The 27,327-nt window shown below is 43.4% G+C and overlaps 1 protein-coding gene across 1 annotated transcript; it reads left to right on the top strand.

Annotated features, from left to right (window-relative positions):
- Positions 1 to 2,783: 2,783 nt before the first annotated feature.
- GAN (gigaxonin) lies at positions 2,784 to 26,651 on the top strand (the record flags this gene model as incomplete). The annotated part of the gene is made up of 11 exons (XM_079541356.1): positions 2,784 to 2,950; positions 13,718 to 13,832; positions 14,671 to 15,021; positions 15,861 to 16,078; positions 16,930 to 17,051; positions 17,522 to 17,634; positions 18,279 to 18,428; positions 18,689 to 18,825; positions 19,472 to 19,600; positions 25,230 to 25,339; positions 26,470 to 26,651. The coding sequence occupies 11 exons, from the start codon at positions 2,784 to 2,786 to the stop codon at positions 26,649 to 26,651; spliced, it is 1,794 nt and encodes a 597-aa protein (XP_079397482.1).
- Between the last annotated feature and the right edge of the window lie 676 nt (positions 26,652 to 27,327).

Genomic DNA, 27,327 nt, shown 5'->3' with positions numbered 1-27,327 from the left:
ATGTTGTAAGCAATTTGTACTTAAATCAGTTTTCCTTGACAATATCTAACATAACATTTCATGTAATTAGATGAGTATGTTGTCTAAAGATGAATAGAAGTGTATCTTTCATTAATATTGTTATTTGTGTTACTAACACAATGCATATGAATGAGAGCAATATATTTCTAGAATAACTCAGATATATGTTCAACAATTTCTTTAGGTAAAAGTTTATTTTCTGATGGAGGTTGAATCATAATGAGTGAGAAAACTGTGTATCCATCCATCCATCCATCCATCCATCCATCCATCCATCCATCCATGTTAGGTGTTCACTTGGTCTGTATGTGTCACCACACTATTTGGGTATCTCTCACTTTCACATACCTGTTCTCGGTGTTTGTGCTACTCACTGTATTTTGCAGGAGGGAAACAAAATGGGATCACTGTCATCTATTGCCCCATCACATGAGAACAACTGGGCTTTGGTGACTTGTTCATGGTTACATAAGATGTAACCATGCAGAGCAGCAATAGAACCAACACCATCCATAGTTCTTGCTTCCTCTGTTACGACTCCCTTTGCTGTCTTTATAGTTTGCATGCATAAAGAATACACTGCCTAATTTTCGTGTTAAAAAGTCACTGGGGTCAGATCTAAAGCTGAAGTAAGCAGTTTGGGGTTTTCAAATGTTTATATGTTCCCTAAAATGGAAATAAACACTCCGCAATATGCGTATGCAGAAATAGTGATCATCAGTGTTTTCAAGGCATGCTACCACCACCCTATATGAGAATTTTATAATCTAAAGAAGAAACTGAATTCCGTTTTGTATGTAACATAGAAGTAGTGCTGAAATGGCAGACCGACCTTTGGTGTTGGGACAGTAGAAAGGCTGCTCCAAAAGCAATGCCTCCTGTATTATTATGTTGGCCCACAAATCAGAGGCGGATGTTGTGGTACGACAGTAGAAGCTGAAGCTTCCCGCCGATATTCCATTCCATTTTGTTGCCGTGTGACAGATGGCAGCAGAGGGGCAGTCTGGCAGAATGACATCAGACAAGAAAGCATGTATGAAGCAAAGGTGTGTTATTGAATTCCTCTGTGCAGAAAAAAATGGCACCCACTGACATTCATCGCTTGCTGAACATTTACGGAGACCAAACAGTGGAAGTGAGCACAGTGAGGCGGTGGGGACAGTGACAGTGGGTCACCTCTTCTGGTGCAGATTTTTATGAGTGTGGCATGCACTATCAAGTAGTGTTATTGTGCTCTTTGCATCTCCTGTAGTTTCCATGGAAATAAATAGGAGCTGATACTTTCAGACTTACCAAAATCTCCATAAATATTTCTGAAATTATAAGAGGGAAGTCAGTCAAAGGTCTAACCATTGTTATATCTCATTTTAAGAGTTTATCTCCAGAATTCCATCTGAGATTTTATAGTGTTACATGTTTGGATGACCATGAGTTTGGATACAGGAGTGACAGGATTCTGGGGAGTTAACTCATACCACAGAGAAGACATGAAAGGGGAATATTCATCATAAAAACAGATCAGATTGGTTATCTACAGACTACTATTTGCTAATCTCAGTATTTGATCCAGGTCATCCTACACCACAGACAATACAGATCAGACCATACAGCTAATCACAGATTTCTGAGACTATTTTTAGTGGTTGCAATGGTGATCTGATGAAACATTTACCACAAGTACAGTGGCATACAGTATAATTTCGAGTCTGACAACAGCAAGAGGGAATGCACGCGTGCTTTGCCAAGTGGCTGCAAGGCTTGTGGGTGTTTTGTTGTGGTAGTACAACACATGGTAGGCAAGTTCCTAATTTGCTTTGCTTCCCTGACGTCCTTCACTATGAATGAGATCCTGAGGGTCGTAAGGGCTGGATTTTTGCACCAGTTCCAGTCTTAAGCTAGCCCCTAAAACTACTGGGATTCCTGTAACGGCAGAAAAAGAACCCACACTCAGTGGCTGCAAATAAAAATAGTAAAGAGAGATTGCTCCCTCAAAGGGAAAGAACAGCTGAGTGAAAGCTGAGCAGAGCGGGATGGACACAACTCGTCACTTCAAAGATGCTGCAAGCAGCCCTCTAGGAGGCACAGGTTTGGTGCATTGTTGTTTTTTATCAGTGAGTTTCATGAAATGAAATGAATAACAAAATGTAACCATTAATTTGTTCTCTGGAAGTGGGTATTATCTGTTACGCCTTGTCCCAGTGCCCCATATACACAGCAGGAGGAAGAGCTAAAACCAGTAACACAACTGTGTTTTCCACCCTTATAGCCCATGCAGGAGGCACAGAAACAAACCCGCGTTTGTCTTTTCCAATAACCAGGCCACTCAATGACAGCTTTTGCAATAATTCAAACCACTGCTCCCTTGGGTGTGCAATTACCCAACAATGAGCAAAATACACCTTCCACCAGCAGCCCGAGAGCTCTCCTTGCTCAGTGCTGCGGAGACGTGCGTGAAGCCCTCCTGCGTCCTGCCGGTCTGGTTCGAAGCAGAGACATCTGACATTCCGGATAATTACATCCAAGCCAGAAGCGACCTCCTCGCGTTCTAACAGCGCCGCCAGCCCTCCTGCATCGCCGCTCCGCTCCGCGCGGGGGCGCTGCCGGGGCAGGGGCGCGTCGCTCCGCCGCCGCCGCTCCCGCCCAGATGGGCGGCGCGGGTTGATGACGTCAGCCATGGTGCGAGGCACCGATTGAGGCGGCCGGCGCGGCGCGGCTCGGCACAGCGCGAGGTGTTTGCGGGCGGCGGGGCCCGGCCGGGCAGCATGTCGGGACCGAGCGCCGTTTCGGATCCCCAGCACCCGGCGCGGCTGCTGCGGGCTCTCAGCTCCTTCCGAGAGGAGAGCCGCTTCTGCGACGCGCACCTGGTGCTGGAAGGCGAGGAGATCCCGGTGCAGAAGAACATCCTGGCGGCCGCCAGTCCCTACATCAGGTGCGGCGGTGCCGGGCCGTCCCGGGGCGGTTATGTAACGGGGAGCGCGGGCTGCGGGCCGCCGCTCTGCCTGCCGGCCGCTGCGCATCGGGGCTCGGGCAGCGCCGGCCAGCGCGGCTCCGGGCTGCTGCGGCCGGGCCTGTTGGGACGCTGGGTGCGGAACGTCGTGCCCGCCCGCCCGCCCGCCCGCCTGCACGCCTGCACGCTGGGTTGGCGCGGAGCGCGGGCCGGGCGCTGCCTGCTTGCTGCTGCCACATCGCGGAGCGCTCCGCGGCTCTATTTCTGTACGCTTTTGGGGCGGCGCGGTGTTTTGTGGTACAGCCTCAACGTTTTCAAGCGTGAAAACAAAGTAAAAACAAACGGAGTGTGAAGTTGGTGATTAACTTCTAAATGGATGTTGGTCCAAAGGAGCACTTCTCCCTGCCCGTAGCCATGAGCAGGCGCGGCTGAGGCCGGGAATAGGGTGCCATAAAACTCACTGAGATGGAAGAGCAGGAAAAAGAACCCTCAGAATGGACACTGAGGTGCTTCAGTACTCAGAGTCAGCTGTGGAAGGCTGCTTTGAAAGGCAAGCCGAAGGCATGAAGTAAGGGTGAGCAGTCAATGAAATGTTCTTCAAATGCCTGAATCCTTTTTTGGTTGTTGTTTGTCATTTTGTAGATGACCCAATGCCAGATCCAAAATCAAGACTGGAAGGCTTGCTGTAAGTGGGAGATGCTGTCGTTCTGCTGCAGCAGCAGTATAGGCATACACAGAATGTGTGACTTTTGGTTGCACAACCTCTGTAGTTCAAGGATACTATAAACTACTCTATAGAAGGGCGCCTTTTCACAGATGTTCATTTCAATGTATTGCATTTTGTTCTTGATCTCTGAAAAACCAGCTGGGAAACACAAATTAGGTGTCCTGGAGTTAGACAGAACTGCACTGGCTCCAACAAAACCTGCACTCCTTGGAGTTGTGGGTATTTTTGTAACTCGGGATTGCTCAGGCTCATATCCAAGAAGGAACTCATTAGCTATGTGGAAAGTAGGTTACCTGTATTAGTACATAAATATGATGTAGTGTTGGTCCCTTTGTTTCTTTTGGTTGTTTTTTTTTTTTTTTTTGAGCTTACTCATCTTTTCTCCTTGGGCTTACAAGATGTGACAATACATGTACCCAATTCTGCAGCACATTAAGAAACATGTTTGCCTTACCTGCCTTTGCAAAACCACATTTTTACCTGTGATGCTTGTCTCTTCTCATCACTATATAGGATCCCTTTCTTACTCCAGCTGTCCTTTATTTTGGGTGGAATGGGTCAGGTAGGGCACCAGTACTGGAGAACTGTGGTTCCAGCTGAAATGAACATCTCAGTGGCTTTGGTGATAAAATGCAGCTCTAGCTGTACCCGAACTTCTGCAAGTCCTATTTATTCTGAGTGTTTTCAGAATGATTGATTTATGTTTCTATATAAAGAGTTACCAGGAGACGCAGGAATTCAATGTCATGTTATTTTAAAGCTAGCTTATTCCAAAGCATGCTATGTTACCAGAGTCTGAAAGTCCAACTGCCAATTGATTTGAGTTACATTTATTCCAATATGTAGCTCCAAAAATCCAATAACTAATTTCAGAAGAACATTTGGAAGAAAAATGAGTGGATATGTGGAACGTAGCAGTGGAAGTATTAGCTGGCATTGCCTTTCCTGGCTCTGTCATTATATATTGTGGCTGTGGGCAAGTTCAGAAACTTCGTATCGTTTGCATGAATGCTGAATTTAGGGTGTGAGCAGGAAAATAAGTAGGCATGGATGTTCTGAGGGGGTGGTTGGGTGTGAGCACAGCACTGTGTGCTGAAGGATTTGTGTAGCCACAGAGAGAGGAGCGTTACCTGTTTTTGAGTTTTGCATGGAAGTTATTTGGCTGAGCGGTTATGAGTAGGACATTTATAAATTGCAGTGATGTGGTTTTCCCTGTTGTTACTTGGCAGCTTGAGTATCCATGCAGCTCAGAAATGGCAGCTGGGAAGAGGCAGAAAGACGTGAAGACAAAGCAGAGACACACGGAAGTTCTGCTGATGCTGTGGACCCCATCTGCCTTTGTTCATTTGCTGGCTTCTGCAGGGGCAGGAAAAAGCACCAGCTTCAAGGATGAGCTGTCAGCCTTTGGGCCAGTAAGACTGCATTTGTGTGGTAGCTTGAGGTCTTGCCCCAGCTGCTCAGTGCCAGGCTGCTCATAGTCCTCTTATGGGCAGCAGGGCCTTGGGTGGCTGTGTGAATTCCTACAGGATGGACGTATTTGTGCAGCTTTATTTCATCCCTTAGCCTGCCCCAGAGCGAATCTTGACATTTAAAAAGCAAACAAACAAACCAGAAGTCTTCCTGCATATTTCTAACATCTCGTGGTATGTTTCTGAGCCTGAGAAAAGGAGTGGTCCTAATGAGGAGTCTGCCATAGGGCAAAGCATGGTTTGGCTCATGGGCACTGCTCTGCTCCCCAGAGAGGTTTGGTTTGAGCCAGGTTAGCTCTTGGCTTTCTCTGCTGTAACAAATCAGCCACAGCTCTGCACTACTGCTTTTTTCTTCTGTGCTTTTGTCCTGACAATAGCTGTAACACATTTTTCCCAAGATGGTTTCCTTTGGCTCAATTTGTTTGATTTGGGAACCCACAGTAAATTACTCCAGCATAAGAGCGCTTTTGACAGAATAAACTGCTTACACTAGCATGGTATAAGTTGTAGCATTCATCCAGAACCCTTTTATAGGATAGGTTTGGTTAAGTATTCCTGGTATCCTCAGCAGCAGGTTTCTCATCCGAGCAGGTCTGTCGCTGTCTGAGCAGTTTGAGGCTGGCTGAAACTTGCAGCTCTGGGCGCCTGGCAGCTCTGTCTGCTCCCCGTGTGTCAAGGCACACTGAGAGCAAGGGGGATGTAGGAACTCAAGTTTGTGAATGAACTTCGCACTGTTACGTGGTGATTGTTCTGCTATCTCAATTAAGTGCTGTGTTTAACAAATCAGGAATTTTTTGTTATCTCAGTGTGTCTGTCTTTGGTTTTCACACATCTGTGTGAACAGATTGTAGATGGGTGTATGTACTCTGTGCTGTTCCTCAACATTTTTCTGACTCGACAACAGACCAGTAACCATACTTGTGTCTTTTCCCAGACAAGCGTAATATAGCCAAAATAAAAATGAAAGGTGAAGTTCTGGTACTTTACCTGTAGATCTGTTTTGATTGGAAATAATACGACAGCATTTGCACCTTCTGAGCTGTGCTGTTCAGCCTTCTGGCATACCTAAAACATGCTCACAAGCCCACCTTGTGAGACCCGTCTGCAAGACCTTTCTGCAACTCCCAAACCTCCACAGACCGCAGTGGATCTGTGCTGTGTCCTCTGTCACCTGGCTCCTTTCCTCTCAGTGCCACCACTGGTCCATTGGAGTTACCAAGAGGCAGCCAGTAAGACTTCTTCCTTTGGAGAGCAGCACAAAGTGGGTTCCAGGGCACTTGCTCCCGCTGATTATTTCCTGATCCTTGTTTGGTTTTAACTGGCATTTATGGGGACTCTGTAGTGTTTTAGCACTGTTCAGGACTGAGACAACTAACAGCTGAAGCTGGGTGCTACTTTGGTGATGAGGGCTCTGTTTTCCTAAGCTGTGCTTTAGCTGAATTGCTCTCTGCTTCTTGCAGGTTGAAGGCATATGTCTGCCCATCCCTCTCCATTTGTCTGCTCCCCACTGCAGAGTGCTGTTGTAGTAAGTGCTTCTACAAGCAGGAGTTTCAAGCCGTGCCATAGCAAAGCTTTCTTAGGAGAGATTTGTTTCTGTCGGTCTCCCGGGGATTTCAGAGGCTGCCCTGACAGTGTGAACTCTTGCAGTAAGGTAGGAACAGACTGTGACAGGTTTTCCTCCCGGACTTTTAAGACTGTTTTGCAAATCATGCAAGACTTCTTTCCAAATGATACTACAGTGTTACTGGTGATGCTTTAGTGATACCTCAGTTGTAGAGTCTCTGCAGCTTTGAGGAGCAGTGAGTCAAAATTGTGGCTGCATCCAGAAATTCTTTATCTGGCACAGCCCAGAAGTGTCTAAACGTGGATTGTGTTTGGGTAAGGAGTTGAGGGGCAGCAGTAATATAGGTATATTAAGAGCTTATGGTTTAAAAAGGGCTATGCCGGGCTTGAGTGGGGAGTTACTAATTACGTTCCTGCTCCAACAAGCCCCTAAAGACAGCCTGGAGGGAGGAAGCAATAAGGTTCCTGCCCAGCAAGGTACAGGCAGGCAATGCAGCCGGTTGTTGCTCCATGTCAGGCAAAGGGGGAGCATGAAATCAGACCATCTTGTTTACAGAGGAGATCTTGAGGTGACCCTTTGTGGTCTCTGTATTGAAGAGGTGCAATTCAAGCACATGCTTGGTTTGAGGGAGGGGAGCAGAATGCAGCAGTTCAGGATGTCTGGGTCAGTTCCACTCTGCAGGTTGTGTGTCCACCTCTGTTAATTGTTGTTTGCCCAAAGTTTTGTTGTTAACAGGGCTTTTTGTATTAACCTTTCTTCTTTAAATTGTACTCTGTGTGGAGCAGGTCTGTTCTGATGGTGCTGCTGCGCCCCAGGGAAAATCTAGACTGAGTTTGAACGCTTCGTTCATTGTGTTGTTTGCATTGATCTCAGCTACAAACAGAGAAGGAACTTCTTCCTCATGTGGGCTGACAGATAATGAAATGGGAAGTAACTAATGATCTGACAGAGTTTTTCTTTGCTCTGTGTAGACCTTTTATGTCACGTGTGTACAAATCTTCCCCTCTTGATCCTGCTGCTGAGCACAATGCCATGTGTGTTTCCATGCTGAAGTCTCCCCTGTTCATCTCCCAACAGTTCCAAGCCAACAAACAAAATTGCTGCTGTGGACAGCTCTGAAACTACCAGCTGCCTATCAAGGAAATAGCTTTGTAATACCATGTAGTTGGTGGCTTATGTCCTTAGGCATGTTGCTTTTACATCTCCTGAACAACTGTAAGCTGCCGACTGCGACTCTTGCTATTTGTTATGAATGTAGCCCTTTGACTTGCAGACTCTTGGCTTCTTGTGCTGGCGAAGTTTATACTTCACTTTCCTTTTTCCTCTTGGCTGTTTTTGCTTTTCATCGCAGCCTTGCAGACTGTGGTTTTCCAGCTTCTGGTGTTCTTCAGAGCTCCGCAAGATTAAGAGGGTTAAAAAACCCACCTGAAAAAATCAGGTTTTCTCAGCAGGCTCTTTGGTGTTTTTCCAGGAAGTTTGCAGTAAGTCGCAATGAGTCTAGTTTATTAGAGATGTATTAGATGGTGTTACAGTTCATAAAGACTTTATTAGTAGTTTAGTGGTGTGAGTATGGTACTGTTCTCGCTCCTACTTATTTAAAAAAAAAAAATTAACACATTTAAACACAGTGTCAATTTAAAAGAAGACTTTTCAATTAAGGTACAATTCAGTTCTTGGTTTAAAGCTGTAGAAATGCCTTCCTTGCTCTTCCAAGGAAGACCTGGCTCCAGGCTGCTTCCTGTTTGGTAGAAACTCAGCTCTAGTGTTCAGCTGATGCTGAATGGAAGTCTCATGAGTCATCTGTTCAGTGGGTGGATGTGAACATGCTCTGGAGCGCCAAAATGGTGTGGATGTGACACTGAAGTAGCTGAGGAACAGCCTTGATGAGTGCTGCATGGAACTAGCCTGCTGCCTGCTGAGGAACTGCAGTTCAGTATTTCTTCCCACCTTTTAAAAGGAACAGATGACCTATCTGAAACAATTGGTACAGAAATACCACATTTCAGAGGTGTTTCTTTTACAGGAAGGTATGTGATAGTCATTTTCCTATGAGGAGGTGGCAGCCAGGCCTGCTCTCCTCAGCTACACGACCCGGTGAGGCCTGGCTCTACGCAGCTCTGGGGTGAGCCCCAAAGCCAGGAGTCCCTGCTTGGAGGCTGTTCTAGTCAGGTGTGTGTTCTATCTGCTTAATGCTAACCTTGTGTTTGTGCAGGACGTGCTGGCTGAGGGGAGGCTGCCAACTGAGATTGCAGCCTGGCTCTGGGCGAGCTCAGCATAGTCAGATGTTTGGGGTAAGCAGGAAGTTCATTGAGGGAAGCCCACCAGCTGTGAACACACCCTGTGCTGCTGCTGAAGGAGTCGCTTCTTGTTTTGTTTCACTTTTCTCTTATAGAGGGAGGGGAAAAAAGCCTTAATCATAGAATCACCAAGGTTGGAAAAGATCTCCAACATCTCCTAGTCCGACCGTAAGTTAAGTTTTTGCCTGAAATTTTTCTCTTTGTTGGAAAGTTGAGGTTATTCCTCTTTGTTCCCCTTTAAACCAAAGGAAGCAACTTGTGCAGATCTCTATGCTGAGCTGTTGGGTGGAATATTTTGCCTTGAGACCAGAAGTTGCAGTTACAGATGCTTTTAAAAAGAAAGACCTAGTGAAGGCACAGCCAAAACGCACTGAGAGCTGGCACCCTTTCCAGGGTGTGGTGAAGACAGTCAGTCTTTTATGTGCACTGCTGAAGGCCAGGGTGCAACCTCCAGGAGAGCCTCTCATTTGATTGTAAAGTGCAGTGTTGGAGGAGGGCAGTGGGTGGAGTGAACTGCTGCATCATGTTGTTGTGTGTGACCTATTTAACGGTGTAATTATTAAAGTTCTTTGCATGCAGAAAGATCAGCCTGGCTGGAAGGAAAATGTTGCAGATAGAACATTTCACACAGAGGGTGGTGACGCACTGGAACAGGTTGCCCAGGGAGGTTGTGGATACCCCATCCCTGGAGGCATTCAAGGCCAGGCTCTGGGCAGCCTGGTCTGGTGATTGATGACCCTGCACATAGCAGGGGGGTTGAAACCAGGTGGTCTTTGAGGTCCTTTTCAACCCAGGCCATTCTATGATAGAAGGGCAGATGTGAGAAAGAATTGGCCAATGTAATGGTGAAGTTAAGCAGGGGTTAGATTTAACCCAGTAAGCTTGTAGTGTGAAGACTCAGCCAGGGTAAGGAAGAGATAAAATGATGTTTGCTGACGTTATGTTTGCACTGAAACCAGAATTTGAAAGTTTTTTCCCTACTGATGAGGAGCAATGATGCACTTAACTTGGCGTTTCTGGTGCTCTCTGGCATCCCATGGCCATCTCCTTCTGGCCTGGGGTGCAGCTTTGCCAGAAATTTTTGTTAGAGATACAGCTCCATTTGAAAATGCCTTCTTGTGAAGGTCACAGCACTAGTGCAGATAAGGGATGTGTCAGCACAAATGGATTTTATTATGCCTTGATTTGGAAGGATAGCCTTCTTTCCTTAGTGCTGAGATAGAGTAGTGTCCATTGGCAGAGTCTGTGCGGCGTAGGCTGGCCCTTGTGGCTAATCTGGAGTTAATCACTAAATCAGTAATCTGGAAAGGCAGCTTCTTTCAAAAAGAAGAGCATTTCCCTCTTCCCTCCTGGGTTCTGGCTTCTCACAGCTGTGTAAGCAGCTCTGCAGAGCTGCATTGTTAGCAGTGTGGTGATGTCCAAGTAGGCAAAAGTTTTGTTTTGTTTTAACCTCTGCAGAGCACCAAAACCAAAGCAACTAGCTTTGTTTCCTAATTTCTGATTGCTCTTCACTACAGATATTTTAAATCTACTCAAGTAATTGCAATCTGAAGCGTTCTCTTTGGAGGCTGCATTGCTCTCATTTACCTTGCTGGTGCTATTGCTCACATCTCAAGAAGAGGTGTTGGGATGTTTTTCCTTGTTGTGCGTTATGCAGTGACATCTGAGATGACTCATTAGGACTGTGCTCCTTAAGTGACGTGGAAGAGCAGATTCTAAATTTGTCTATGACAGCCACACAACATCAAGCACAGCACAGTAGTGCTTGTTTGCATGCATGGAGTCAAACTGTTCAAAACTGAATTAGGTGAGAAAATAAGGTTAAGAAATTCCATTGCTTTGTTTTCCCCTAGCTCTGTATGCATCTGGGCTGTGCTCTGTGCCGTGAGGTTTTATTTCCTTCCAAATCTGGATGGTCTGGTCTTTCATCTGAGATGAGGAAGACCGAGGCAGCTATTTATGCAATGGTTTGGCAAATTAGAGTGCTTTTAAAGTCATCAGAAATGTTGTCCTTAGTAGGAAGCTCTCACATGCATGCATTAGAAGCAGCCGTAGTGCGTCGCTGTTCGTTGTTGGATTCCAGATTTCATCCATGCAGATCATAGGAAGAATGAATCACTATGGAAAAGAGCATGCTGGCAGGGAAAGCAAACATCCTTCCTGGCATATTCACAGACTGGAAACCTTTGCTCAAGCGTGGTTTGGAAGCTTTCTTCTAGATTGAAGTTTAGTGGAGAAAACCAGGGTTATGTGTTACTCGTGCTGCTGTCTGCTCTCTACCTGAGCTGGGAACAAACGTGTTTGGAAACTTCCCAGTTCTGAGAGCTGGATGTGCTGTGATCAGGATACCTGAGCTCTCTTCTTGCTGGTGAGGAATGGATGCAGGTGGTACAAGAGGAGGCAGGTCCCCGTTTCTTCCTCTTACATACCCTGTTAATTTCTCCTCTTCCAGATTTCTCTGAACTGCTACACTCAGTTTTCTATCTTAGCCTTTTCCAGCCCTAAGCCCCGCTATCCCATCCAGCTGCTGTTTGGGAGTGGTTCTTGTGTCATGGCTCAGATACCTTTGTGCCAAAACGGAGAGCCTCGTAGTTCATTAGCTAGCAAATTAAGGCTCTGAGACAGATGGAAAACTGCTCCTATCATCTGAGAAACAGCAAAGCGTCGTCTGAAACTGAGTGGGCCGCAGTTGCATACTGTGAGTGTTTGTCTGCACACAAGAGTCTGTAACTGTGCGACTTCTCCATGTGCTCTCAAGTTTATTTTCTCTGCTCTGTTTGTTTTGGGCATCTGCAATTGGTTTGTTACTTTTCAGGTTAACAACTGTTGTACCCTGAAGGAGTACACAGGAAATAGAACACAGAGCCTGATAAGACCCCAAAGCTGTGGGCAATGCTTCCTTGTTACTAGGAGGTGTCAGTGTAAAGTCCATGCAAGGAGGTGATTTAGCTTGGGTGTGGGCTGGTGATGCTGAGATGAAAGTTAGTGATAAGCAGTGCTAGTCCTTTTCCTAATCTCCCCATTAGTGCTGCCATGCAATGTGTTTATTATATGCTTGCACTCGGTTTAAAACCCACACTGCATTGGCTGCCCTGGTTTGGTGTGGTTCCGTAGCTGCTGCACATAGGTGCTTGGTGTGGAATGGATCCCATCTGGCTGCTGTTCCTGGGAAGAAGCCAGATACTGCAAATGTAGATCTGTTTGGTGTTACTGAACAAAAATGCCATTTTGTCCCAGGAAATGAGGAATAGCTTTCATTATCAAGCAAGAAACCCTGAACTCAAGTGTAACCAACATACATAAAACTGAGCTAATTTGGATAGACTTGAAAAATCTGCGTATAGAAACCTAACCCTGGAATTGGGAATGGATGTTGGTGTGTGTGCATATGCTCTTTGCTTCGTTTGGAGCTTGTAGGTGTGGGAAATGCCTGTTTCCCATGGGCAGGAAGGGGTGGGTTGGGAGACAAGTTGCACGAAATTGCTTGAGCCCTACATTTGCTATGGAAGTTTTTAGCTGGCAGTTCACAGATCAGTGTCTGTTCTTTCAACATGATTGGGAGTCATGTGGGCCATTTACAGAAGGTGTTTAATTTTCCTAATCTCATTCCAGGAGTTAGGAAATAAGCAATTTGCTCATCCAAATGATGTTGTTGTTCTGTTGCTTGTGCGAGGTGCTACACAAACACAGAGCAAAGCAGCTCAGTGTCAGTGCTGTTGCAGTGATGTGCATGAATTGGAGCAGTTATTTCTGACAGAGTTTTGCTCACAGCTTAGAAGAGCAATGTGAAAACAAGGCAGCAGATATGGTGGAGGGCTGAAATTGCCATCTTTATTTGTACTTCAGAATAACTATTCATAACTATTTATAACTCAGATTTTATTTGATGTGAGTTGCATGTTTTGAGATGATTAATTCTGAGTGTAAGTGAAGCAGCATCTAGCCCTTAACTAGGTCGTGTCTGCTTGGTGTGAGTGTGGATAACAGAAGACAGTGACAATGTGAGGTGTTTTTCAGTTCTCTGTTCTATTCAAAAGCACATCCAAACTTCCTGGGATTTTTGAAGAGACTGCTCACCAGTAATGTGTCTGCTGACATAGATGAATATTTACAGCTTGACTGAGCAGAACATGGTCTGTTTCCTGGAACTGTGAGCACACAGTGCAGCTGAAAGCCAGTCGTAACGTTGATATGATAACTTCATAAACCAGGCAGAATGGTCCTGTTGTGCTGCCAGTGTACATTTGGTCACCTGTGCTCGTTCCAGTGTGTTTTTGGTTTTTTTGGGGGGGGGGAAGCAACAGGGGCTGTTTGTTAGTTTGTTTCACCTTTACCAAAGCAGATTCTTTTTTCATCTGTCAGCAGAATTGCCCTTCTGTTTGAAGCTTTGGGTGATGCTTGTGAATGCTTGGGATGAGTGAGCCAGGAGAAAATTGCTTTGGCTCTCCAATGCCATAAGTAGTTTCCAAGGCTAGCCTGCTTGTTCTATCTGCACATGTGATAAGCAGTACCAGAGAGCATGCGTATAGTCTCTTCTTGCCAATTTTCAGATTATGTTGTAAGGTTTTACCATTTCTTTTTCAGCAGATGTAATTTGCAGCTTGCCTGCTGTCATTTTTCTGTAGAAAGAAATGCTGTGCCCAGCTCATGAGTGCTTCTTATTTATTGGTTCATCTTCCCTTCTTCTCTTAGGACGAAGTTGAATTATAATCCTCCAAAGGATGATGGCTCAACATACAAGATTGAACTTGAAGGGATATCTGTTGATATCATGAAAGAGATACTAGATTACATCTTCAGTGGACAGGTATGGTATTAAAAAGAACTAGGTGGAAATTGGATTGCTTGACAAAATAATCTGGGTTTTAACAGTACTATACTGAAAGACAAATCCATCAGGAGGCACACTTTAAAGATTAATGATGAAGCAACTGCAGAGTGCTACATCTCACATAGGCTCTGCCCATGAAATAGAGGCAGCAAGTTCTGCAAGGAGTTCTTTCATGTCGCACCATGGAGGAGGACTCTGAAAAATTCCATTTTGAGTAATTGTTTTTCTTTAGTAACTTGTGCTTGTTCACTGTTTAGTAACCTGCTTTAAAACAGACCACTACCAGGAAAGAATACTGGATTGACAGCAGTGTAGGCTGAGACCACATCACTGACCCCATGTATTGAAGTACTGCAGGCATTCTCACATCTGGTTCTCCTGCCATGTGCCCGTTGTGTCTTTATTCCAGTAGCCTTAGCAGGAATCAGTGTGTGCAGTTCATTCAGAACCAGAGTTACTGCTGAACTGCTTAAGCTTTAGGCAAAAGCAAAGAAGCAGATATGCCTTGAGATTCTTTTCTGGACGTTCACTTTTTTAAAGACTATTAATTTATTGCAGAAAAATTCATTACAGGTTCTCAGATGAGAGTAGCAATTTCATGGTTCCCTGGGGTGCAGTGACACCTTCTGTCAATCCAATCCCTTCCCATTCCTTGATTAATTTATATATGTGTAGTAGTCATATTGATTTCTCATAACTTTTGCAATGCTGTTAATATTCCATTTCCCAGCCACTGAGAATGATTGTAGTGAATATGGACATGTCATGAAGCAAATGGGTGATAGTAGCATAACTTCTAAATTAATTCTTGCAGATCAGGCTAAATGAAGAAACTATCCAAGATGTGGTACAGGCAGCTGATCTCCTGCTGCTTACAGACTTAAAAACACTCTGCTGTGAGTTTTTAGAAGGTTGCATAGCTGCTGAGAACTGTATTGGTATTCGGGACTTTGCACTGCACTATTGTTTGCATCATGTTCACTACCTTGCCTCAGAGTATCTGGAAACTCATTTTCGAGATGTCAGCAGCACAGAGGAATTCTTGGAACTGACTCCTCAAAAACTGAAAGAAGTGCTGTCGATGGAAAAGCTCAATGTTGGAAATGAAAGATACGTCTTTGAAGCAGTGATTAGGTGGATTTCTCACGATTCAGAATCGAGAAAGGTCAGGATACTGAAAGGTTTATTTTTTGAATGTGACTTCAATCAGTATGCTTATTCTAATGGGTGGGAACTTCAGGTAGCATCGTAGAGTCATTTAGCTTGGAAAAAAACTCATGTGATCATTAAGTTCAGCCATCATGTAACACTACCAAGTCTACCACTTCAACCATGCCCCCCAGCTTGATGTCCACGTGACCCTGAAATACCTCCAGGGCTGGGGATGCCACCACCTCCTGGGGCAGCCCGCTGCAATGCCTAACAACTCCTTTCATAAGAAATTCCCCCTAACATCCAATCTAAACCTCCCTTTGTGCAACCTCAGGTAGTTTCCTCGTGTCCTGTCACTCGACTCCTCTGCTGCAACCTCCTTTCAGTTGTAGAGAGCAACAAGTTCTCCCTTGAGCCTCCTCTTCTCAATACTAAATCCCTGCTCTCTCAGCTGCTCCTTCTAGTTCTTGTTTTCCAGGAATGTTATGTTCAGGGCTAATCTGATTTTTATAGAGTTGAATTTTGCCAGAAATGCAGACTGTGTGACTGTAGTAAAAGCATGAAAGAAAGCTGTGCTGATGATATATTATTTCCTGTCTTTATTATTTAATAGGCATTAAGAAGAAAAAAGAAACCCTTTGACACTTAATGATATAATGTTGTTCTCAGAGAGAGAAAGCAAGTAGCACATTTATAGTGAGACTTCAAAGAATTCTTAGTAACATTGCAGTAGATCTTGTTACTACTTCCAAATATCAGAAATGCTCTTTAAAGTTTTTGTTAATCTGTGTGTGAATGCCTTAGTGTCATTCCACGGAGTCTTGGGAATGTTGAGTTGGTCTCTTTCTGTAGGTTCACATGAAGGATGTCATGTCAGCAGTGTGGGTCTCAGGCTTGGATGCGGCGTATTTACGTGAGCAGATGATGAGCGAACCTCTGGTACGGGAGATTGTTAAAGAATGCAACAACATCCCACTCACACCACCTCAGCAGGGAGAGGCCATGCTGGCCTCCTTCAAGCCCCGTGGCTACTCAGAGTGCATCGTGACTGTCGGTGGGGAAGAAAGAGTGTAAGTATTGAGTGGCAATGCAGGTTGGTACGAGTGGTCAAATAGAAGCGTCTAGGTGGAGCATCTAGGTCTGAGAATGCAGCGTGGAGTCAGTATTTGCACCTCAGTGTGCTTGTTACCCTATCATTTGAACTTGGTTTGGAGTTGTTCAGCCACGCCTGAGATATTTTTTGAGTGGTTCAGCAGTAAGTAGTTGTTTTGTGATAATCCTCTGACTTGGAGTAGGATGTGGTGTTTGTTTGGTATCAGTTGTTGGCTGCTTTGTTGGTGTTTTTTATTTTGTTTCTTACTCAATAGATTGTACTCAAAACAAGCGCAGAACTTTGGAGAAACACTTTTCTAATCGTCTTAAAAAGCATCTATAGTAACCTGAAAGATAATGAGCATATACTTTAACTGCTTCATCTACGACAGCTGTGGTTCTAAAGTAAAGTCATTATTGGTGCACCTGAGGTGCCAGGTGAAAATTGGTGTGTCACAGAATAATCCCTTTCTGTGCCGGAGCAGTTCTAGTACTTGCAGCACTCTAAAAGATAGCTCATTATTACAATTCAAATAACATTTTGCTCATCAGTTTGTAGGTCACTTTGCTGAGAGGTTACTGATAATCTCTATCCATTCTTTTGTTCAAATTTGCTCCTAAAAAAATAATACAGGTAAATGCAGTATGAATGAGGAGGGCCTGCTTTTTAAGTCTCCAGTGTGTACAAAACTAAACTTACCTTATCAGGGAATTGCTGCACTTTATGAATGTATGTTGTGGACAGCATAGCTTTAGATACAAGTAGTTAGTTAATGGTGAACTTGTAAAACTGTGCTTTGGTTTTGTTTGTTCCCCACCTTGTGTTCAGATCCCGGAAACCAACCTCAGTGATGCGGTGTATGTGTCCTCTTTATGATCCCAATAGACAGCTCTGGATTGAACTTGCTCCTATGAGTATTCCAAGGATCAATCATGGAGTGTTGTCAGCAGGTAAAGGGGAGCTTTGTTTTTGTAAAGGCAGTATTATGGAAACTTACCAGTGCCTCAAAATATGAGATACAGTTTATATATGTTTTTTGTTTAAGATTACGTTGCACTGGGCTTATTTCATGCTTCCCCTTTGTCTGCCCAAAACATCACTTTATTCTGTGAAAATCCCTGTCATGTGAGTGTCTTATAGTCACCATCCCCAAAGTATCTGTTGGAATCTGCTCATCTGTTTTTCCAGGAGTGTATTGTGTTTTGAGTGAATTCTAGTTGCTGCATCACTGAATGTGTTGAGGAGTATCTGCAAGTGGTAGGCTTCAGTGTGGGTAGAACTTTACTTCTTGCAGTCCAGAGCATGACCTGTGACTGATCTGAAACTCTCAGCAAACGTAGGATACAGCTCACCAGTCTTGTTGCCTTGCTCAGTGAACACAAGTCCTGTTTTTAAGATCACGTTGCTTTTTGTTTTACAGAAGGATTTTTATTTGTGCTTGGTGGTCAGGATGAAAACAAGGGAACACTGAGCTCTGGAGAGAAATACGATCCAGACACCAATTCCTGGAGTTCCTTGCCACCGATGAATGAGGCAAGATCATTTTTAACTGTTGGAGTTGATTTTTTTTTTTTTTTTTTTTTTTTCTACTTTGGCAAAATTCTGCTTCTGCAGAATTATTATCTGAATCTCTGATCATTTGCATCTTATGCATTCAGAGTCATGCTAGGGATTGCTTTCTGCTTATACCCTGTTGCTACCTGTTGTTAATGGCTGCAGGACTGGCAAACACAAACTGTTACTGAAGAGCTTGCTGTGCAGTTGAACTTCAGGAATTCCTTGCTGTCAAGTGCCTGTACTTGAGCTCAAAGGAAATCCACATTTGTAGTTGTGATGCATTGTGAGAGTAGAGACCTGAAAAGCAACAGCTTTGTTTTGGAGCCCACTGCTGTGCAAACTGAAATATGGCCAAGCTCTGTTATTAGATTTCTGCAGCGTCGCTTTTGCTACTCTTTGGTTTTTTTCTTTGCATATCCTTTATATTCTGTAATTGGAGAATATAATAATCTTATTTGTGAGATTCAGACTTCATTGTATTTAAAAAAAATATATATGGAAAAAACACTGTAGTAATTGATACCATTATCATTGGGCTGAGAGACACGAGAGAAGATTGTATTGACTGTTCACAATTAGCACTTATTTTTTACAGTGCTAACCTTGTTGATATTCCTTAGGCACGACATAATTTTGGTGTGGTGGAGATTGATGGAATTCTGTATATTCTGGGAGGCGAGGATGGTGAAAGGGAACTAATCTCTATGGAGAGCTATGATATTTATAACCGTACCTGGACCAAGCAGCCAGACTTGACTATGGTTAGAAAGGTAAGAATTACATTGTATGTTACCACCTTCCTTGCTGTTAAACAATTGCAACCATCCTGTGTATCATAAGGCTTTGCTTCAACTAGAAGCTAGTAAGTAGCATGGGAATGAGAGCACATTCCTTGTTTATGTATGTTAGAACCATGGCTGAAAACATTTGTGCACAATACATGTAAGTGTACATAAATGTGTGTGTGGTTAGTTTTGAGCTCTTGATATAATGCATTTGTGGGTAATCTTGTGTTCTTCTCTTTTTTGAGATTGGCTGCTATGCAGCTATGAAGAAGAAAATCTATGCAATGGGTGGAGGCTCCTATGGAAAGCTCTTTGAGTCTGTTGAGTGTTACGACCCCAGGACTCAACAGTGGACGGCCATCTGTCCTCTGAAAGAGAGAAGGTGGGTGAAGATGGAGTTTGGGAGGGGAGAGGGATGGCTAGACTGCTGGAGTCTATTCAGTCAGAACCCCCCAGAATAGTCACTGAAGCACCAGTATTATTTCTGTTTGTTTTTAAGTAAAGGAAGAGTTGACTGATGATGTCATCAGTGCTGTGTCAGTGTGTGTTTGATAACGTGTGTGGCCTTTTTAACACTGAAGTGCTGATGCTCTGATGAGTGGAAGTTGCCTTTATTCATGGGGTAAATCCCTATGTATTGCTGTTAGAAATCACTGAGGATTTTACTGTCTTCCTGATCATGGTGGCCTGTGATTGTAATGCCAAGATGTGGCTGAGCAAAGAGAAGTATCCAATCAATCAAAATGTTTCTGTAGAGATATGCTTAGCATGTTACAAGCAATACTATTCTGAGGCAAAGTGAAGAGTAGAAATCACAGTTTGGTTGGAACTTCAACGTTTTCTCTAGAGATAAATGCATTATGTAGTGTTAAATTTGTATACATATATTTTTCATCAATAAATGTTATGTCTAAAAATACATGTAAAAAAACTGAAAAAGTTGAGAAGGATGGAATGTTTTAGTATGTCTTCTGACTCTGTGTTTTTTGTGGTTTTTGTGTTTTTTTTCTTCATTATTGGATTCTTAGGTTTGGGGCAGTGGCCTGTGGAGTTGCCTCTGAGCTTTATGTGTTTGGTGGAGTCAGGAGTCGTGATGACAGCCAAGCCAGCGAGATGGTGACGTGTAAATCTGAGTTTTATCATGATGAATTTAAAAGGTAACTAATTATAGCTATAAGCCTAGGGAATACATACAAATCAACAGTCACAGTTGGCTTTTGAAACAGTGTAGATTCTTGTCATAGAAAAGATGCTGTGGATGCTGTTCAGTCCACAGTTACCTCCACCACTGTGTGTGGCTGATCTCCTCTTGTTTGTTTTGAATCTGCTTCTGACAACTTCATTTGTTATCTCTTGACTCTTGTTTTAGAATCTACTTAACTGCATGTGGTAACTGATTAAAACATTGCTTATGTTAGTCTGAATTTTATGGATAAGTTACCTTATGCTCTGGGTGTAATTGGAAAACTTTCGTACCTCCAGTGTTTTCTTTTTGCATTTAACTATAAATTTCTTTTTGTGTTTTCTTTTTAATCAACCAAATTGAAATAAGACTCTGCAGTCAGATATCTCAAAGAGAATTGACTGTGGTGGAGTTTACTAAATCTGTTACAAGATCACATCTTAGGATGTGACCTGTATAAAAGCATATAAAAATCGTATAGCAGTGGGGAATTTGTTATATAATCTTATTCTAAGGTGCAGATGTAAAGAGACTTTAATCTCTGTATGAAATTGACTTTTTGTTGTTCTAAGTGATGTCCAAAAGAGCTCTAACCAGAAGAAGCTGGAGGGGTAACGCACTTCAAGGTGGTTATGGGAAGCAGACAGATGATAAGAGTTCCTCCTGCTGATTCTCCCTGGTGTTTTCTGTTCCTTTGGGGGCATGGGGAGATGTTAAAAGTGAATAAGCCTTAGGGCAGGAGAGTTTGCAGAAGAAAAATTCTGGAAATAGATGCTGTCCAACGAACTGCCTCCTGCTTTAGTTCATTTGATGGAAATGTTTCCAGACTGATGCCATTCTTCAGGTGCTCTGTGGCTCACAATTCCTTACCAGTGACTGTAAACTTGTTTCACTGGTTGGTGAAGTTTGAGCACAGGTGAGTTGGTGCCACCTGCTGTCTGCAGCACAGGTACCTGCCAGGCAGCATTTCTAATGCCTGCATTTCTATTTTTGCTTAGTGGCATCCCAGGGAGTTACAGGATTCGACTAAAGATATAATACAGTTCCAGTCACTTCAGCTCTTGATCTTGCACCCCTTCTGTCATGTTAGTGCCACAAGGGTGTGCTGGCACGAGGTGAGGTAGCAGTAGTCTGACTGTCCAGCTGCAGCTGGAGGCACTTGTAGGGAGCTGCTCAGGTTGTCTCTTTATCTTCTGCATTGCCAGTGCATGTCATTTGTTTTGAAAATTCGTCTTAATGTGACCTTGAGTTAGGGCTGTAGGCAGCAGATCTACCTTTGCTCTAAGCAGTTCTCTGCTCTGGTTTTGGGAGAGCCCTTTGTCACCGTTGGAGCAAGAAGTGATGTTCCTTACCAGAAGAGGGTGCTGTGATACCATGGTCTGTTACAGCAACAGCCAGCACGGACTGGTAGTTATCTCCAGATCCAGACACAGTTGCACTTTGCAGGGTGAGTGCCATCTGTCAGAGGCAAGGCAGGGCTTGAGGAGCCTGAGCTGGGCCTGCTTAGGGACAGTTCCTCCTTTTCCTTAGTGCATAGTTAACGTGGTACATACAGAGACTGATTCGTCATCTTAATGTTTTGCAGTTATTACAGATTATTAATTTATTATTGAAAAGCATGTATTTCTGCAGTAATAGTTTCTAAAACAAATAATAGTAATCAGTCTCCTTCAGACCAGCAACATCAAGGAGTCAGGAGGAGGGAAATGAGCGCCTCTGAACTGCCAAGAGCTTATTCATTTTCTAGTCAGGATGAAGAAATAGTACTGGAACTATCTAATTAAACCTGAAATACCACATTGACTGTGATGACATGATTGACAAAAATCTAGAAGCATGAGGATAAAAGGGAAGATTTGTGGAAGGGTGGTATACGTTTGCAAGACTGTTTAGTGACAGTGAGCCAAAAGCACAGCATGTAAATTCCAGAAGGGTTCTGTAGCCAAAATTCCTAATGACTTTTCAGTAGTTGCATGTTGTTATCTCATTCTTCCTAATGAACCACAGAGTTTTCTGGGTTTAATTAACTTCAGAACTCCATCACGTTTGCTTTCTGAGTGTGAAGCACTTCTGGTTCTCTGAGTTCAGCTCTCAGATATTGGTGGTTCACAGCTATGGGCAGCAATAGGCACGTCTCATTTATGTGTCATAGCTCTTATTACCTGTGAACAGAGGATGTAGCATCATCCTAGGAACCCTAGAGCCCGTGAGGAACTGAGTTACAAGTTTTGTTCAGTGTATATGAATAAGCATATGCAATTACATCAGTGTGTAAATCTGCTTTGGATTGGGTAAAAAGGCTGAGGCTTAGCTTTATTCTGATGGTAACTCAGTCCGAGATAATTCACGGTGCATAGTCTTTGAGAATTGTAGTTCTTAAGTACAATACAGACTCCTCCAAGGACTGGGAATATGCAGAGTTCTTCACCCTAGAAAAAAACCAAACATTGAGTCCTGCTACACTGTGCTACATAAACAAGTAGTGAGATAAATGAAGTGAGATGGAATACTAACATAAACATGAAATATAAACAGAGTACTGTAGTAATTTATATTGTACTTGAAAAATTTCTGTAACTGAAATGTTTCAGTTAATAAATATTTTGTCAGTTTGTCTTTAGACTTACATGAGTGAGCATAGGCAAGTAGAATACAATTGGAGCACAGCTTTCTTGAGGCTGCAAATGCAGATTTTAAAGGCAGGGGTTGAGCTTTGTGTGCATGCATCCTCTCTTTTAAAACACTTCTCAAGATAAGAATTGATTTTTAAAAATGTGAAAGTGGGAGATGTGCAGTGTGTGCCAGAGCTGTTGGTGTGCCCTGTCCTTGGCTATAGCCATGGGTGATAGCCATGGGTGGGCTGTCAGTGGAGAATGGTTTTCTAAACAGTTTTTGTTTTCCTTAGCTCCTCATTCAGAAGTTTGCTGCTATCTTGGGGAGTAATGGTGAGGGGTGCTTGCTCTGAAACAAGTCAGTTAACAACTGCTCTGAACAGTCAGTTAACAACTACTTAAAATATTTATTTTGCTGATGGGCCATCATGGAAATAAGATATTTTCAGTGATACGTGAATGGTAAACCAACTGATTTTGTAACATAGTACTAGGAAGAGTCTTACATACAGTATCTTGGAATCTCCTTACGAAGAAATGCTTATGCAGATGTAATGAGAAATCTGACAGCACTATCAGTCAGCCAGTTAAGAGGAACACAGAAGAGGTTTTCATTCATTTGTAGGCTTCCTTTCACAGCTTGTGTTAGCTTACGGTGACGTGTATGGAATACATGGGCTCTGTTTTGTGCCTCAGCGTGCTTCCCGTTTGGAAATAAAAGTTACCATCCTGCTTACAGCTTACGGCAGTTCAGATGAATTTATTTGTCTGTATCACTTTAAGACAGAAAGAAAAAAAAAAGATTTCTTCTCTTTTTAAAAGGTTTCAGTGGAAGCATATTTCAGTTTGATGGTAATTGTTTTTGTCTCTAGTTAGGCGCCGTCTCCTCCGCTGCTCTCGGGTTGGGTTTGAGGAGACCCATCCTGGAGAAGCATGTGAGAGTTACGTTCCAGAGAGTGTTTTCACATTCCTTTTTTATGGTGTTTTTTCCATACTGTTCCAGCAGTAGGCACAGCCCACGTTGAGCTGGAGCTTCGTCAAGTGCTGATGAAATGTGACCCCTTGCCCTTCCTGTCTTTGTTCCTTCCTAGTTCTAACTGTGAAAACTGCTGTAAGCGTTCCTGAAAAGTTGTGGCTGTTCTTTTAAAAGACGTGTTGAGAAAGGCTGAGAGTGAATTTTCACAAGCAACCACAGATGCTTTAATTTCTTCTTTCTTTTCTGAAGTGCAGCAGTAGTAAAACGGTTGGGTCCCACACTTTTTCCTTTAAACTGGAACCTTGGGTTTCTAGTGGAGCCAACCCCCAGAGTTCGTGTGATTTCTGAACTTGATGAGTAGCTAAAATAACCCATCTAGTGTTATGTGTTTCCTTCCCTTGACATAGGCCTGTATTTACCACTAGAAAGCAAAACAACCCCTTCCTCCCCAACAAACCTACAGTCTTCCTCCTCCATTTCTCTGCCTTTTATGCACCCTTCCTAATTTGAGGTAACTTGGTGCTAAGTGTGAAGCTACTGAATCTGTTCCTTTCCTGCAGCAAGGGAAGGGAGCTACTGAAACTTGCTGAAAGGTGTTTTGTGGTGTAACAGAGCTACAGTGGTTCAGAAAAAGATCGCTTTCCTCTCATCATGGTTTGGTTGCTGTCCTTTGCGACAGCTGCAGAGGACATTCCCATGCTTTTCCTAAAATCCCAATCATTTATTGTATAGCACAGACACAAAGTTGGAGAGAGAAACTTTTGAAAGCCAAACTAAGGGATTAGCTGTCCCAAGACAAATGGTGTGTAACAGCATCTCCTTTGGTGCCAGAAGGGAGGCTTCTTACTTCTGAATCATGAGTTAGGGCAATACAGGATTTTCAAAGGTCGGCTGTGAGAATATTTCTGAACTTTCCCCTCAAACTAACCACGTGTGGGATTGGAAATAGGTGGAGCTGTTGGCAAGGCTTATCCAACTTTCCTGTTCTCTTTAAATTATTAAATAATGAAAGATCCAGGAGCGGTCACCTGAAGCATCATTAATTTGCATTGTCTTCAGTAACTATGACAGCAGCTGCTCAAGTGCAGTGGCAGAGATTTCGTTCAAAGCCATAGAGAGGGAACTGACAGCTCCAGACAGGGGACATCCTTAAAGGCCACCGTGGGTAAAGAGTATGTACTCACTTGGCTACCAAAGGTTTCAGCATGGAAAAGCGTATTTTGCTTGGTAGGAAGGTCAGGCTGTTGTAGTGTTAAGATGTAATATCTTAAATGGGAACACGGGAGAGTTGTAAGATTACAGAAGGAGCTGGGAAGTGATTGAGAAGAGCCTGATACCTGATTGAGAAGTTCTTTTTAAATTCCAAGGTGAGGACGTTTCTGTCTCCAAATCTCTTACAATTTTGAGTTCCAATCTTTATGTCTTGTTTAAAATGAAGCACTGCCAAGCGCTGCATTCCTCTTACTGGGCAAGGGGATTCTTGTAGCTGATAATGTGCAATTGAAGAAGTTGAGGAAATATACATGGGAAGGCATTGCTTCGTGACAAGCCCTTGCTATAGCAACATGTTATTTCCTGTGCTGTGGACTATTACAATTATGATTTTGATTTTTTAAGATAAAGTTCCTTGAAGTTGTCTTTGTAGGGACAATTGATTGTTGCAGCTGTTGCAGAAAGGGCTCTTACATGATTGCTGTCTTCATAAGATTACTGGTTGTGTGTAAGAATTTGTTTCAGATTGGGTTATAGAGTGAAGCAATTCTGAAATAAAGTAACTTCAGCATGAAGCATCAGAACTTGACAAATAGCAGTACTGTGTGGGCTTCCCAGCTAGGAGGAGCCAGGACTGTCTTGAACTGGACAATGTTCCCAGCAGTTCTTAAAGAAAGTCACTTGTGCGCTCTGCTTTTGACTCGAGGATGGTGGCTGGAAAGAGAACCTGGATTTTTTTTTTTTAATGTGCTAGATTAAAAAAACCAAATATACAGCAGTTCTCTGTTATTATTTTCTTACAGGTGGATTTATCTAAATGACCAGAACCTATGCATCCCAACTAGCTCTTCTTTTGTGTATGGAGCTGTGCCTATTGGAGCCAGCATTTACGTGATTGGAGATCTTGATACAGGTCAGAATTAAAACTAATAACTTCTGCTTATTTTCTTGTAGTATGTTTTTCTTTTTTTTTTTTTTTTTAATATTATGCATGTAGAATAAGAACCTAGAACTTCAGTTCTCTGTAATCATAGATCAGATTACATTGTTACTGTTGTCTTCAGAGAGTTAATGCTAGATGTTGAGAGATTTATAGTGGTTTGTTGTTGTTGCTGTACCTCTTCAAAAAGAAATTGAGCACTGTAAACATTTGGTTGATTTGTTGCTTGAAGATTGGAAGAAATCAGGACTAAGAGATTGTTAATGCATTCATGTAAATATGAGAACAAAATTAGTGCCAGGGTTGTTCATCCCATCTGTATGAGAACTGTTGAGCCGTGGCCTGACCCACTGATTGAGCACCTGGGGAAAGAACCTGGTCAGCCCTGCAGGCGCAGGTGAAGGCAATTCAGCTGTGTGAGCAGAAGGGCTGCAGCCTGGCTGCACCTCTTAGACCTCATTTAAGGGCTGACTGCCACTGGGTAGGATCTCTTTCTGGAGATCCCTCCTTGGTGAAGCTTTCCCCTGTGAACCTGGAATCTTCTGATACAGGTGAGCAATCTTCTTCCCTTTCCTCATAGCACCTTTCTGTTGTGCTGGTCCTTTTGTCATCCTGCCTTTGTTGTAATGCCTTTCCCATCATATTGATCTGTCCATTTGCTGCACCATCCTTGCAGCAGTAAGCAGATGGCTCTGCATTTTGGGCCCTCATCCTTTGCTGTCCCTGGCTGTGGTATTGGCCCTTACCTCTAAGTCTTAACCACACAGGTGTACTGACAAACACATTTGTACTCCTCCCACACAGCTGTCAGCATCTGGCCCTGCTGTAAAAGATGTCTGAGAGAGTACATGTTTTATGGCTGTGTGTGTGTAAAACAGGGCTTTCTGCAGAATATAGAACAGCAAAAGTCCAAGCGATGTGTATTCGGGTAGAAGAAATGTCACAGTTTCCTTTTGAGAACGATTTCAGCAGTGCATCCAGAAGCCGATCTGCAGTCCTGTGTGTGCTCTTGTTCCCACATCTCCGTTATTAGAGGTGGAATGTGCTGCTGGGTCCAGTATGTCTTTAAGCATTCTTCTCTCTTTCTCCACATGTGGGTTTAGGTACGAATTACGACTACGTTAGGGAGTTTAAGAGAAGCACGGGGACGTGGCAGCGCACCAAGCCGCTGTTCCCGTCGGACCTTCGCCGTACTGGCTGTGCAGCCTTGAGGATTGCAAACTGCAAGCTCTTCCGACTGCAGCTCCAGCAGGGCTTGTTCCGCATCCGCGTTCCTTCCCCATGATCCGTGTGCTGGCAGTGGAGGAGACTGGAAGAGTTCTGCGCAGTCCACCATATGTAGCTCTATATAAAGGAAAAGCTGAGAAATTACAACTGAAACTTACACTGTATGCTGTGCTTTGGTATGGTAACTGTTTTTGTTTTAAATGCTTAAAAAGCTTGAGTCTCAGTTCTTGTTTCGGGAACAAATAACTTACGTAAACATTAAAAAGAAGAGGGGGAAAACGAGGGGGGATCGAGGAAACACCTTCAGTCGTAACCATTTGGACTTTACAGTGTGTTATTGAAGGAGATCTGCTGTGTCTGGAACTGGTGGGAGCTGGTATTCCTTTGGTGAAGTTTATTGGAAAGAGAGAAAGATTTAAGGTGCGTTTCCCCTGGGGGGAACCGATAAGAACAAATGTGCTATCTTGCACCAGATAGCTCTAATATGCAGAATATTATGAAAACTATATGAAAACCAACCTCCCTGGTGTACTGCAAAGACTGCTGTTTGACTGTGATGCCACAGGAGGCGTTGGTTGTTGCACCTTTCACTCCGAGTCCTTCCTCAAAGCTAAGGTCTGTGCCTAAAAATGGTGGTGGTGTGTACATATGTTTTTCATTCATTTGCAATGTTTTCATTCCTAAAAATATTTTTAATATATTTAAAATGGACTAATCTAAAATGGATGCAGTAT

Source organism: Tetrao urogallus (assembly GCF_951394365.1).
Source record: "Tetrao urogallus genome assembly, chromosome: 12".
In the NCBI taxonomy this organism is placed as follows: Eukaryota; Metazoa; Chordata; class Aves; order Galliformes; family Phasianidae; genus Tetrao; species Tetrao urogallus.
This window is presented reverse-complemented; position numbering and strand designations above follow the sequence as displayed.